The sequence below is a fragment of the Cucumis sativus genome, chromosome 5 (genome assembly GCF_000004075.3).
Source record: "Cucumis sativus cultivar 9930 chromosome 5, Cucumber_9930_V3, whole genome shotgun sequence".
In the NCBI taxonomy this organism is placed as follows: Eukaryota; Viridiplantae; Streptophyta; class Magnoliopsida; order Cucurbitales; family Cucurbitaceae; genus Cucumis; species Cucumis sativus.
In genome coordinates, this window is record NC_026659.2 from 16,645,756 (window position 1) to 16,661,219 (window position 15,464).

Here is a 15,464-nt window from a genome sequence, read left to right on the forward strand (position 1 = left end):
TAAATGGAAGTGGATAAAATAATATATAACCATTTTCACTATTTTCTTGCAAAATGTTCAGATGATAACTCTCTGTCTGATGGTTCCTACTTCAACCCTTACCAAAACTTTTTAGAGTTGCAAACTTATAGTTTCTTTACAACATACCCTCATCTCATGTATAGAAATTTTGCAATAAATTAGAGGTGAAAGTTAGGATGAGAATAAAACAGAACTGTGCTTCTAATCCAACTACTTGATACCAAGATTTAATGAATATTATATATAGACACAAGGGTAAGGGGACAGAACAAATTATGACCTGAGTGAAGTCTTAGCCATTCTCGGAGTATCGATATCATCATAACACATATACACGATCAGATCCTGCACACTGGCATATATTTTGGACAGATAGCTACACAGCTTGTGTCCTGCAATAAGAAAGTTCATTGAAAGAAGTGGCTAGGTTATTGGAAAAAACAAGGTGAGTTTTCAGTTTTCACTTGGCTTACCTTGAAACTATTCTCTTGAGTGGCTTCCATCAGCTTGTTCCTACTTACTAACAAAATGTATATACCTTTTCTTGGTATTGCATATCATGATTTGAGTTCTTCCATGTCAAAAGCTTCTTGATCAGAGACCGTTGAAAATGAGCCTATATTTCAGGCTTTTAAAATAACAAGCCTGATGAATGGATGTTATATGCATGTACCAACCATGTGAATAAGAAAATCATTGTAAAATCTGCTGTAAAAAGAGCTAGTATTTGATTAGGGCTGGGAAGGAAGCATGAAGTTCCACCAAACACTCAAAGATCCAATTTAGCAGTTGTTCTCTGGGTAGCTCTAAGAGAAGACCAGCCTGCCAAAGGTGAAAGGGAAGACAGAAACCACATAGAAAAGGAAAAACTATAAGATACTAATTTGAATTTTATGGGTTGGAAACAGAACTGATCAAATGTTTCAGTTTTGGGAGCATTGAGAAGTTAGTGTGGCTCCTGATACAATGTATCACAAGAAAAGAAGGTCTGCCTGAAACAAAGATGCTTACAAATTTACATCACGAAATTTATGCATAAGAAATTTAAATATATATATGTGAGTTAACTCAGTCTGTTGCCGCATTTTTTTTTCCTTTTTTTTCTTTGATATTTCATAACAAAAAATGTTCAGACTAAAAGAAATTCATTTGGTTTTTTCCATTTCACATCTCCTGACAAGCATTTCCCAGCTGGGGGAGTGAAGGCAAAAGATGCAAGATTAACTTCAATAAGATAGAGATAGGTAGACATTTAATAAGCTCACCTTGATCTGATGCTCCTCAAAAGACAAACAATTCCGATGCACCTCTGATGTCATCGAATCTGATATCAACTTGAAAACTTTCTTGTTCATGTTAGTTTCCATGCAAACAGTCTTTCCAGAAGCATATATCCGAGAAATTCCTAGATCCGCTGCCATTCTTCTCACATAAAGCTTCTTCAGGAGAATCTCCATGGAATACGGCTCTTTTCCATGATGACGGCGTAAATTCTCAGTAAATTGCATTAAAGTCCAAATGTCTGTCTCAGCTGCTCTCTCAGCTCCATTAAGTATTTTCATGGGATTCTCCAAATAATTAATGTACTCAGAAGGCAAATGAGGATTAATATCGATATCAATCTGTAAGAAAGTGATAAAGATCCGACAATTTAAAATACAGAACCAGAAAATTATATGAATAATGAATAAAAAAATATGGAAAGAACCCCCAAGTATCTAGAAGAATAAGAAACCCAAGTAGTTAGAGGAACTTGAACCTTCCTATTGAGTAAATGGCTTGTGTTCATCTCTCACTCTCTCTACTTATACAAGTCCTAATAGAAAACCTGTTTGCTCGACTATCATACCTTTACTATCCTAATCTCCAACTGGTGGTATTTCTGACAATATTTTTTCTCAAGTGGTATTCCTAACACAATACTTTTTCTTTCTTCCATATAATAAGCAAACAAAATCTTTATACTCTATAAGCTTCAACTTCAAATTTTATCTTCAATCTTTAGAAGGCAAGTTGTATTTCACAAAGCAATCAATGTTGAACTGAATCAGTAGAAACAAAGTAGCAAGTCCGTATTTTGCATGTTAAAGACCCAACTCTTTCCATCAACAAAAAATAGGTGACGTATAACCAGGAAGTAATCAAATTTAGAAGCTTAAACTCATTAATCAACTTCATTTTCTTTTCCTTCCTTTTTCTTATTTCTTTTCCTTTTTCCCCCTTCCACAACAAGAGAGTTTAAGATCACTGAACATCAGCAAACACAGATCCAGAAAGTACCTTCACTGACTGGTATGGGACAGAGACTACCCTGTGTTCGTCCACCTGCAAATCATGGGAAACAATCCATCCCGAATTATTGAAATAAGCAATCAACCCCATGCTTCAAAAGTTACATAATTAATCAAACAGTAGATTGCACGCGTGCACACATCATGGTGTGCTGAAGATAAAGGAAACAGGAAAATGGAACAATGACAACAAGAAGGATGCAAAGAAAAACAAAACATTATGTTTTGGAAATGGGGATGGAATCTCAGCAAATTAACAATTTAAGCATTATTTGTAGTTTTCATTATTATTTTCTATGCCAGAGTCAAGAAGTAAATAAAAACTTCTAATAGGATGACTACAGAGTCAAAGCCAATGTGATAACTGATTCATATAGACTTATGAGCACAAACGCTGACCTCCCAAAATATAAATTAGGAGATGGTGAATTATTACAAACCTTGGATAAGCTGTCGAAAAGCATTTCAAAGAATAGATCAATGCCCACATTTCCAACATCACCAGTTTGTTGCTCGCCAAAGATGGTACCAAATCCTCGTATGCCCATGTCTCTCTCAGCAAGTTGAAAACCTTGCCCAAGTTCACGGCACTCTTCAAGAGCAGCAAGCCTTTCCTAAATTATGGAAAAGAAGGGCAACAAACATATAAAGCATTAGAAAGTTATACGATGGTAAAATCCCCAAGCAATTGTCCAAAATATATTTTATTAACGGCCCGAGCCTCCATATCGTTTCCAATAGCAAAAACCAGATGGCAATAAAACTACAAACCAGTGCATCGTCAGATAGCAGAGACTTGTCTGGGTAAAATAAGTATGCATATGCTTCCTTGTCAGCCCGGCCCACTCGTCCACGCAGCTATCAGAAAAAAACATAAGGAAAAGAGTCAAAAATAGTAAAATAATAGAACGTTGAAGAAAAGGGCAAAGTTCATAAAGATAAAAAGCAATAAACATAGGACATGTTTGGAATGAGTTTCTAAATTCTAAGAGCTTTAAAACACATAATTTGTACTTAAAATACTTTTTTAAGCACCAAGTCATTCCAAACAAGCCCATGTTACATGACCATTTCAATTTTCTGTTCCATCCCTGAAAGGTAACATGTCCAAGGGGAATATAAAAGGATCCACACAAGACAAAGACATGATTGCCATGACAAAAAGAAAGAATTTCCCTCTTTACAACATTCAATTGTATCATCTCTTAACCTTCATTTACAAATAGACATTCCAAATGCACATTCCTAATAAAGATTCTGACTGGTACTTTTTGAACCACATTGTTCTTAAAAATTTGAACAAAACTAAAATGAAAAAGAGAAGGCAAGACCTGATATAATTGGGCTAACCCAAATTGTTGAACATCCTGAACAATGATGGTGTTTGCATTTTGAATATCCAAACCACTTTCAACAATATTTGTGCAAATAAGAATCTTAATATCACCAAGTGCAAAATTTTCCATGGTTTCTTCAAGTTGCTTTGAATATTGCTGCAAACAATAGATAAGTGAAATGAAATAACAATAAATGTACAATACGCAGCTATGACTTATTTAGGACTGAACGATGAAGGTAGTCCAGTGGGGAACTAGGTTTCCTTGATGATATTTCTAATACAATAGATTTAGACTTTAAACTTGGTTTTTGAAGTCTGGTTGTCCTCCAAAAAGGAAAATTTCCATAACCAGTAATGGGAAACCGAGAGTCTGCACAAAACAATGTGGAGTGATCTTGTTGAATCTCTTAATGAACCAGGAGTCATTCCCATGAAAAAGTAATATCCAACAGTAAGTGTGCCAGAAAGTAATTTATTCAAACGAAATCTTTATTTCCTTAAAGGGTGTTTCGGGCATTGAATTGGTTATTATAGTCAGTAAGTATTATAGCCGGCTATAATAAAATTATATTGCAAACACAAACTATTTTAGTCTGGTTTACAATATGTTGTGGTTGGAGCATAGACTATTTTAGTTTGGATAAAAAATAGTAAACATTACAACAAAGAAGAGAGGAAGAGTAAATAATAGTAAACATTAACAAAAAGGAATTTGAATTAGTAATATTGTACATAATTATAGACTCTAATAGTTGGAAATACCAGCTATTAGAATTGGAGACCCAATCCCGTACATGGAGTGTAGCCCACACCACCCTCTTGAAGTTGGGGTCTCAAGCACCCCCTAAATTTCAATAAACTAAAGCACAGCAAGTTTTCATTGTTGTTCCATATTCTAGCTTATCAGACAATGTAGATTATTCTAGAAAGAATTGCTAAAGCTTAAGTTTTGTGAGACAGCAACTAGTTCAAGGGCCTCATAATTGACAAAAGGGCAAATACCTTTCCATGAGCAAGTGCTATTTCAATATCTGGAAAGCTCGCCTCAAGAAATTCCTTCACTTCTTCAAGTCCTGTGATTCAAGTATGATAGAAAATCGCCTGAAATTCTTATTAATGGATGTAACAAGGGAGAGAAGAAGTATACCTAATGCTATCTCAACTATAATGTATACCACAGCAAAGTAAATCAAACTTCAGGAATTACATGTTGGTCATTATACTCAGGAAAAATAAACCCAAAATATTTGGATATTAATACTTCCCTGCCTTTTCCTCTAGGCTTATACCAGTAGTCAAAAAAAGGGCATGTGATGACCCAAGAATGTATTTGGGAGAGAGTAGATCCCAAAGAATATTGTTAGTTAGGGGGCTTGGTTTTGCTGAGTAAATATTACTGTTTTGGCTGGAGGGTGGGTATCTTTTGGCTGTTATTTGTAGATGGGACTCTCTTATGAGTTTTGGGAGAGGAAGTGAAGGTCTTGGATTCTTCCCTACTGCTATAAATAAAATTGAGGGCAAGGCCAATCAATCTTTTAGCCTCCTTTATACCTTGTTTCCAATTAAAATTTTCTTTTTTCCTATCAGAGACTATATATACGAGTAAATTATTCCTAGGAAGGGCGGGCTGGGAACTGTATTTCTGCAGATTCATCCAAAAGGGGAAATTTATTGAATCACTTCACTCCTGTGTTCATTCAATGTGGTTCACTAACATATTAGCTGTATTTGTCCTCCTTTTCTTACACTTCCTCCTTAATTAGTGGGTCAGATTAAATACTAGTTAGATAGTTAATTTTAAAGGGTGCACCTCGTGATCCTTAGTTCTTTACTTCTTTATTTGAGTTGGTGCTATTTGTATAACTCTCTTTTCTTACATTTCACTCCTTGTTCATTCAATGTGGTTCATGTTAGACCACCCATAATCCATCAGTACAGTAGGAGAAGGAATAATAAAGAAAAGAAGCGGAAGAATGAGTTAGTTAGAAATGTAACTGCATAAGGGGGGACCACAATGAGAAGGAAGGAAATATAAATAGAAAGTGGAAGAGAGAGAGAGTTAGCTTTTTGGTGAGAAAGCGAAGAAGGAAACAATGATCGACACAAGTTCAAAGAAGTTGATATGCCAGTATTCAATGGTGACGATCCAGATTCATGGCTTTCCGCGTGGACAGGTACTTTCAAATACATAGATTAACTGATTCCGAAAAGCTTATTGTAGCCACAATTAGTTTTGAAGGCCCGACTCTCAACTGGTATCGATCTCTAGAGGAGAGATATAAGTTTACCGATTGGTTAAACTTGAAGGAACGGTTATTGATCCGATTTCAGTCGATTTCCAAAGGATCTCTATAAGGCCGATTTTTGCGAATTCAGCAGGAATCAAGCATAGACGAATATCGAAACCTTTTCGATAAGTTGGTTGCACCCCTAGTGGATATTCAGGCGAAAATCGTTGAAGAAACATTTATGGAACGGTTGTCACCATGGATTAAGGCATAAGTGAAATTTTGTCGCCCGGTGGGATTATCTCAGATGATGAAGTATGCGCAAATGGAGGAAAATCGGAAAATTCTACCCCTCCACTAATGCCAAAACTAATACAGTTATAAACGGCAATGAGAACAAAGGAAATATCATTTTCCGATGAGGACAATTACATTAAGAGGATCACCGGCAGGAGAAATTAAGAAAGAAGGCCCATCCAAGCGATTATCTGATGCTACGTTTCAGGCCAAGAGAGAGAGGACTTTGTTTCAAATGTGATGAAAAGTATTATTCGGGGCATAAATGTAAGGTGAAGGAAACATGCGAGTTACGAATGTTTGTGGTAAGGGTGGATAATGTGGAAGAAGAGATTATAGAGGAAGATGAGTATGAACAAAAGGAGTTGCGCGCTATTGAATTGAAGGGTGACATTGAGGTAGTAGTGGAACTGTGTATTAATTCAGTGGTGGGGCAGACGAATCCTGGTACGATAAAAATAAGGGGAATGATTCAAGGGAAGGAGGTTATCATGCTGGTAGACTGTGGAGCCACGCATAACTTCATATCAGAAAAGTTAGTGACAATGTTGAAACTACCTACAAGAGATACTTCTAATTATGGAGTAATCCTTGGGTCCAGAACCGCCATTAAGGGAAAAGGAGTATGTGAGAATGTGGAAGTTATTCTCAATGGATGGGCAGTAACTGAGAACTTTCTGCCATTGGAGCTTGGAGGGGTAGATGTAATACTTGGCATGCAATGGTTATACTCTTTCGGAGTAACTGAGATGGATTGGAAAAATCTCATTATGTCCTTTTCTCAAGAAAACAGTAAAGTGATAATCAAGAGGGATCCAAGCTTGACAAAGGCCTAAGTTAGTCTGAAGAGCTTAAAAAACCCTAGACTGATTCTGACCAGGGTTATTTAGTTGAATGCAGACTTTGGAAGCAAGAGTCACAGAGGTTGACTTACAAGAAGAGGGAGGAACAAATGCAGTACCTGAACTCACAGTGCTTATACAGTATAAGGATGTGTTTGAGTGGCCTGAAGAATTACCTCCAAATAGGGCCATTGAGCATCATATACACCTAAAAGGAGGCACGGATCCGGTGAATGTCAGGCCCTATAGGTACGCCTTTCAGCAGAAGGAAAAAATGGGGAAACTAGTAGATGAAATGCTCTCCTCTGGAATTATCCACTCCAGCACAAGCCATATTCAAGTCCAGTACTTCGGGTGAAGAAGAAAGATGGAAGCTGAAGGTTCTGTGTTGACTATTGAGCACCCAACAACATCACTATTCCAGATAAGTTTCCAATTCCCGTTGTTGAAGAACTTTTTGATGAGTTGAACGGAGCAAATTTATTTTCTAAAATTGACTTAAAGGCTGGTTATCATCAAATTAGGATGTGTAACCAAGATATAGAAAAAACAACCTTTAGGACACATGAAGGGCATTATGAATTTCTAGTGATGCCGTTTGGACTTACAAATGCACCTGCTGTATTTATCCTCCTTTTCTTACACTTCCTCCCTAATTAGTGGGTCAGATTAAATATTAATTAGATAGTTAATTTTAAAGGGTGCACCTCTTGATCCTTAGTTTTTTACTTCTTTATTTGAGTCGGTCCTCTTTGTACAACTCTCTCGTATTTTGTGCAATAGTCTTGTTTTATTATAATTAATAATATTTTGAATGGTCTCCTTTTCAAAAAAAAGCTTTCAACCACACCAGACAAAAGTTAACTTTGGGAATTTATACTCTAAAAAAGGAAATATTGAATGAATTGATCGTAAATTATAAGATTTTGCGATTTCTTCTTCTTCTAAGGAAGATATACTCCATATGTACTTGATGCATATGGGGCATTTGATTAGGAGCCCAACAGCTCAAACTCATTGAGAGACTCCCCCAACTTATCAATCTACTGCTTGAAACCAAAGTTGAAGATGAAGGAGACAATTTTGTGCCCTGAGAAAGAGGCCTCATACAGCTCTTACCATAGTGCTGTGCTGATCTTATGACGTGATTCCACCTGAAAATCATTAATCATCCAACATCTTTAGCATTCCCACACTGGCTGCTACAACTAAAGCTTTTGCCTTTTAATTCATTTGTGATCAGGATGATTAACAGAAAATTAAGATCTAGTCTCCAAATTAGAAGGTGAAAGAATAGTTAGCTCTGTGCACAGCATACAACTCCATTTCTTGCATCATACTACTGGGATACAAATTCTTTAATTCAAATCTCTATTTTTCCATGTGCACACAATCCCAGATTCAAGCCTCTAAACTTAGGGAGAAATCAACAGAATCTATCACTTCGAATACAAGGAACGATTCCCTCTTGTGCAGTTGGTAGTGTCTGTAGTCTCCAAATTAATTAGCATCTTCTTGGAGAAAAATTCATGCCAACTGCATGGAGATGTGAGCTCTTCAACTTCCTAATATCAAACTCCTCACCCCCGATTCGCCAACTTATCAATTTGCAGTAATAATTTGAACAATAATGATGCCACAATAATAGAACGCCTCTTACATTCCGTCCTTTTTTGGTGGTTGTGATTAACAAAGATTCTAAATAAGCTGAATAGGGAGCTTTCTTACTATTGAAGCATTCTTTGTATGTTACCATCCTCTTGGAAGACCTTACCAGAAATTTTGTGACTATTCTCAATCCATGGTCAATGCCAGTTCAAAATTCTCCTCCAGGTTTAAGTAAGTAAGAGAAAAGAGAGATGCAATAATAAAATAGAAGAACTGCAAGAAGGTCAAGTAGACAAGAGGGCAGCCAAAGGAGCAAAAAGATTCTCTAATGGTTCATCTGCATCTTATTTTCCCATTCCTTCTCTCTTCGGTATTAATAAAGTTGATTTTATCAAAATGCATGCATATGTACAAGTATGATAAAAAGTAGAGCCATGAAGGAATGGAGAAAGTAAACCAATTCTTGAGAGTACAGTACAACGAAAATCTTAAAGAAAAAGTACAATGATTACCTTTAATTCGAGGTAAAACATAAAAAACTTGGCCTCCACGTTCCAGCTCATATTTAATAGCTGATTTCACTTTTTCTTTACTGAATGATGAGAGATGGGTTTTTATTGGGACTCTTTCTGGAGGTGGAGTTGTAATCAAGCTAAAGCATGGAAAGAAAGCAAAGGTTCAGTTTCGATAACTCATAATAGAGGACCATGGAGATAAGTCTACTGAAAGGGAAAGTCAAAACAGATAAATCAGCAGGAACAAAAAGTTAATGACAAGGAATGAGATAATATCAGAAGACAATTAGAAAATGAAACAATTTGTTACTTCCACTATCTAGTATGCCTATGACCAAAATTAATGATCAACAGTCACAAAAGATGATTAATATTGTTCAATCTATCATTGGCTTAATTTCTAAGGATGTCAAATATTGCTCAATCTATCATTGAGTCAAATGTAACAACAATATGGTTGAGCTTCCCTAACTTATATAACAAACAAAGTAGAAAGGGTTAACAGAATTATTACAAAATCCAGTTAATGCTTGAATATCTTCTTCTTCACCCATGAATTAAGTGTGTTGAGTTAATTACCTAGCATCACGAAATCCAGTCAATGCTAAATATAGGGTCCGGGGTATTGGTGTTGCGGAGAGAGTGAGAACATCAACTGAAGTTTTAAAGGATGCAATTTTCTCCTTCTGTTTGACACCAAACCTCTGGGAAGAAAAAAAGGAATATAAAGTTACTCTCAACTCAAATCAGGATGATTAATAGCAAATTAAGAAGGGATGCCAAAAGAAATAGAACCTGTTCCTCATCAACAACTAGAAGCCCTAAATTACTATATACAACACGATCTCCAAGGAGTGAATGAGTCCCAACAATAATATTCAATTGACCTTCTTTGATCATTTCAAGATGCTTTTCTTTCTCTGCTTTTGTCTGCATGATGTAATATCCAGTTAGCTTAGACATTCAATTGTCGTGCTCTTTCAGAGTGAGTTCAGATTAACCAAAAAAATTGCAATAAGTGGCTGCATTGATGTTGAGTCTACTGATTCTAATGGTTGAAGAAATTCAAATTACTTCTTTATAGTTGTTCAAGCCCGTGTGACTAACAACGTATGCCTTGTTATCTTACTAGACTTATATGTGTGTTTCTTCACATAATAAATATTTATCAAACAATACCTGGAACCTGCTCAACAATCCAATCTGGACATCAGGAAATGAAGAAAACCTTTGTGTGATAACTTCAAAATGTTGTTTGGCAAGGACTATTGTTGGTGCTAGAACCATAGCTTGCTTTCCTGCCGAGACCACACAGAAGATTGCACGCAATGCAACTTCAGTTTTACCAAAGCCAACATCTCCACAAATCAATCTGTCCATCGGAGTTTCCCTCCCAGTCAAATCTTTCTCTACATCTCTGAAAGCCTGCATGACAAGAAAAAACATCACAAGATGAAGATACAAGAATATTGTAACTCTTCAAAGCAATATTGTAATAATCTTTTAAGTACTTGAGCACCTTGAAGAACCACACCCCAAAAACTAACTATTGGGATGGAAGAACCAAACCACTTAAGTACCACATTGGTCGTCCCATTTTAACCAATGTGGGACCGAAGTATCTCATGCTACCTAAGTTCCTACAATACCCCCTTCCCAGAAAGTTGACATCCTGGCGACTACTCCAATGGTACTTCACTCGGCCAGAACCCTCCACCGGTTCCACTCCGGAACTTCGACGACCAGCTCTAATACCATTGTTTAAGCACATTAGAGAACAACACCCAAAAGCCAGCTCTTGGGGTGGAAGAGCCAAGTCACTTATGTACCACAATGGTCATCCCATTTGAAATAATGTGGGACAAAGGCATCCCATACTACCTTGTGGTTCCTAAGGTAATCTTGAAGTATCTAAGGACTAATTTGAGGTAGGATAGGTAGATGTGTAAATATATAAAAGCATGCTCACACAAACCTATTATGCTTATTGTTATAAACATAAATGTAACAGAGCAGCAAACCTATTCTGCTTGTGGTTATGTACTGGTACAGACAGTAAAATATAAGCAACTGATTCAGACCCATGTTAAAGCATGCACAGTCATTACTCCAAAAATAAATGGTAGGATGATTGATTGTCATGTATAAAAAAAAAAAAAGGATAATCATGACATTGTGATACTGGATTTTGGCCATTTACATTGTTTGATGAAATTTCTAAAATTTCCTATACTTTCTACACATTATAATATGAAATTCATTTTGTGTAAAGTACAGGTGTCCTTGTTTATATGTAAACCAAACATAATGAGCAATGTCACATGACCAATCATTTGTCAAAACAACTCAAAGATTAAGATTATGTTCTATGCAATGGGTAATGTTGCGAACATTATTGAAACTATTAGTTTTAAATTCAACTAAAATTAAGATTACAATTTAAGGACAAAAGATTAGGCTGATGAAAATGTAAATGCATATAGTAACATCTCAATTCAAAACCATACATGAAACTTTGGTTTCATTCAGCTCCCTTACGGAAGATGGATAAATTCCTAGAAATTTCTGCCCTCCCTCACCATCTATCCAAGGAATTGAAGGGCAGAAGCCTTTTTGAGTGAAAGTACCTCCTTTTGGTCCACTGTAGGCTCGTAAGGAAACTGGGCAGAAAATTCTTCCATAGCCGAACACTTCGGATAGGGAGACCTTCTCTGTTTCAACCTATGTAGATACAATTCCATCAAGTCAACAACCATTTTCTGAATCGCAATTTTTCCCTTAGTCTTTCTTTTTTCCCATGTGGTAGTATCATTTAATTTGCTCAATGTGCGAGGTCTTTTGTTTTCATTTGGCCTGAAAAGGTGATAACATGTTAAATAAATGGAACGTGGATGCATAAACAGAAATACAGCAAAGCATATAAGAATTGGGACGTATAATCCCCAACCCTAAGTAGACCCTAGTTGTAGAAAACTGCTGAGAATAATTTTTCTTCCCCTTTTCATCTATATTCTATACTCTGTAGGTTTCTAGCATTCATTACGTAAAATATAAAGCACCACCAGTGGACCAATAAATTCAGCTTAAGTAATAGTAATACCTTCAAAATCTTGGTAAATTTAGATTCATTCATTCCTGGTCTATAATGGAGTATCAGAAAGATGTTAAAGAGAACAACTGCTTCCAAATATATCTGGATTGACACTGCTGAAGTATGGATCTAGATATCTTAGAAGTCATTGAAATATCGGGCATCCTAAAGGCATGAAAGAGTGAACTACTTCGCTAAAAAAACTGCATATCGGCAAATGTTCATGTCATACTTATGTACAGCTCAATTGAAATGACCCTATGATATATTGTTGTCAAGAAACTAAATTTTAATATTCTATATAAGTGATCAAATCAAGTTTGAACACATTCTCCCAAAAAAACTACTGTCTTTCACATATCCCAATGATGGGTTGGTTTAATTACAGTAATTGTCAAGTCTAAAACAGCAATAAGGAGCTAGACTTTTAATAATAGATTTATAATAATACAATGTGTTTCTGAAAAACTGCAGTAAGCAAAAGCTACAGCATTGAGAAACTAGAAAAACCCGATATCCCAGATATTACATTAGTAAAAGAAAAATCCCTATTAAAAGATACATTAGTAAAAGAAAAACACAACTACAGTTTACTAATTATAGTGCCAACATATCAATCGTAAACAGCAGCAATTTACGAAAGACCACCATGAACAGAATGCATAAGTGAGTAAATAAATAAACAAACAAACGTACAGACTATAGCGATACAGCATTCGAGACGCCTGCTTAACAGGAAGCTTCGCCATCCCATCAGCGTACTCGATGAAGACATACTCAATAGCCTCCGTAGAACCTTTCTGAACATCAAACTTAATCCCAACAAATCGGCCAATACCAACCTTCTTATGCACAACATAATCCCCAGAACGAAGCGTATAAGGATCAACCTTATAATTAAACCCATCGCTCTCTTTCCTTTGTCTATCCCCTTTCAACTTCTGCAAACCCCTTTGCTGCTGCTCCTTCACCATCTGAATGTACCGGTCCGCCTCCTCGGAGTCCATAGCGGTTCTCGAGGAATCCCTCTTCCCGTGAAATCGGAGAATTCTCTCATTGAGGAGCGAGATAGAGTCTCGTTCAAGCTCAATTTGGTCTCTCCTCCTCGAGGATTTGGCGGTACCGGGAACTATAACATCTTCGGCATAGACAACATTAGTAATGGAAACACATCGGTTAGGAAAATGGCGGAAGGTAGAGTTGCGATTGAAGAGTCCCCATCCCCGTAGGGTGGGAAATGAGCAGAGTTTGAAGGGTAGTACAGGTGGGGAAGAGGAAACATCTGGGGCAGGTGAAAGAAGGAAAGCCATTGAAGAATAAGGTAAGAGAGTAGAAGAAGAGGAGTGAGTAGTAAGGAGGTTAAGGAAGTGAAAACGATGATGGAGATGGAAATTCCGCCATTGAAGAAGTGGAAGAGAGGTTTGAGGATAATAGTGGGGGAGGTTTTGGAGGGGTTTTTGGATTTGTACGTGGAAGCAAGCCAGCCAAATTTTGGTTTTAGATATTTATAAATCGGGTCGGGTCGGGTGAGTGTAGGGATATTTTTCAATATGTTAATAATTCACTGAGAATTTGTACTCAATCTATTAAATGAAGGATGAAAATTTTAATAAATGTTGTGAACCACCATGGTTCGAAATTTCGTTATTTGAGTATAAAAATTTATGTTAGTAATTTCTTCTGTCTATATTAATATCATTCTTCAGAATATTTATTGTGCAAATTTTTAATAATTGTTTATAATTGAAAATTAATCAAACTTGACCTAAAATGTCTATATTAGTACAATGTTAAAAAAATCAATGTGTGCCACACCATGGACGTCGTCGTCGATTTTTAATTGGTTATCGTCATTGACTTTGCACTCTTTGTTGCTATAGCTCCTTTGATTCTCTTGTTATTGTTGTTCATCTGGATTGCTCGGGTACTATTGCATGCTACTGTAAATTTAGTCTTTTTTTACACATGCAAATTTTGATTTCTTGATGGTCATGGCAAATGATCATCTAGAAAACATTTTTCTTGATACAATATTTATCTTGACGTTCATGTACGTCAAGAAAAGTCCCTTTATTTTGTTAAAAAAATACAAAAAATAAAAATAAAAATTATGGATTCTTGATGTCTTGATGTAAACATGGATAATATATTAGTTGGTTGGCAATGTTTATTAAGTTAGCAAGGTTTTCTTGATGGATGAGGCCCATCAAGAGATTATTTTTCTTGATTTGTTCAAATTATAGGATGAACTCCTATGTTTTAGATGATATTTTAACTCAAGCGTTGGAGAACATTGAGGACGTGTAAGAGGTGTAGGCAGATTGATTACATCTTCGTTCTATTTTCATAAACACATTTAGTCAGGGACTAGAAAAACTCATATTACTTTTGTTGTAGATACCAATTGGAAAAAGGAGAAATCACAAATCAAAATACAATCAAATGGCTAAAAAGACGCTTAAGTTCAAGTCTTTGAAAAGTTCTAGATAAACAAGTTTAGATGCACACTATGAGTGCCATTAGAACATTAATGAGAAACATCTGATCTCAATGTTCATTCATCACACGCAAAAAATCGATCTGGTAAACATTATGTTTAAATCAATTTTTTATATTGTGTTCCATGATTTATTCGAGATTGATGATAAATTGAGCATGTGAACGTAACTTTTTAGGGGAGACCATGTAGTCTTGTTGTTGAAAAGGTTGATAGCATTGTTGCAGCAAGAACTATGTTCGAAAGAAAAAGTGCAAATGAAGTAGTTTATGGAGTACAACTTGGAGCGAAAGATGTGTGGATTCTCGTTGAACTTTCAAGTGATAGTCGTTCTCTGCTGCCCATACCCACTGTTGGAAGTATTTATTTTGTATATACGATGCAATTAGTTCACATGTTCTATAGCCAAAGCATCTTATAGTTATAGAAAGAACAAGAAAATGTAAAGTTTTAATTTCGAAATATGAATTTGTGCATTAGCATGTTTTCATTTTAATTTTTAACATTCTTTTAGTAGACATCTAATAGAAAATCTTATGAGTTAGAATCTTTGAAAGGAACAAAATCGAAAATGAAGGAATTAAAACTGCCAACGACAATAAGGTTTGTGTTGGGGCATGTAGAGAAGGAAATAAAAGATGAATATCTTACTATCTCAGTCGACACTTTGGAAATTTTTTAGTATAGATTCAATGTAAACGAAATTTTTTTGGTATAGATTCAATGTAAACGTGA

The 15,464-nt window shown here is 35.9% G+C and overlaps 1 protein-coding gene across 1 annotated transcript; it reads right to left on the reverse strand.

Moving 5' to 3' along the window:
* LOC101222832 (ATP-dependent DNA helicase At3g02060, chloroplastic) lies at positions 1-13,705 on the reverse strand. Its single transcript, XM_004150154.3, has 14 exons — positions 12,929-13,705; positions 11,769-11,994; positions 10,321-10,566; positions 9,937-10,071; positions 9,721-9,845; positions 9,139-9,278; positions 4,654-4,724; positions 3,644-3,805; positions 3,084-3,170; positions 2,753-2,926; positions 2,302-2,346; positions 1,287-1,643; positions 495-843; positions 1-413 (listed from the first exon to the last, which is right to left on the reverse strand). Exons 1-13 carry the CDS (start codon positions 13,540-13,542, stop codon positions 742-744), a joined length of 2,484 nt encoding a protein of 827 aa, XP_004150202.1. The 5' UTR covers positions 13,543-13,705; the 3' UTR covers positions 1-413; positions 495-741.
* Positions 13,706-15,464: the final 1,759 nt, after the last annotated feature.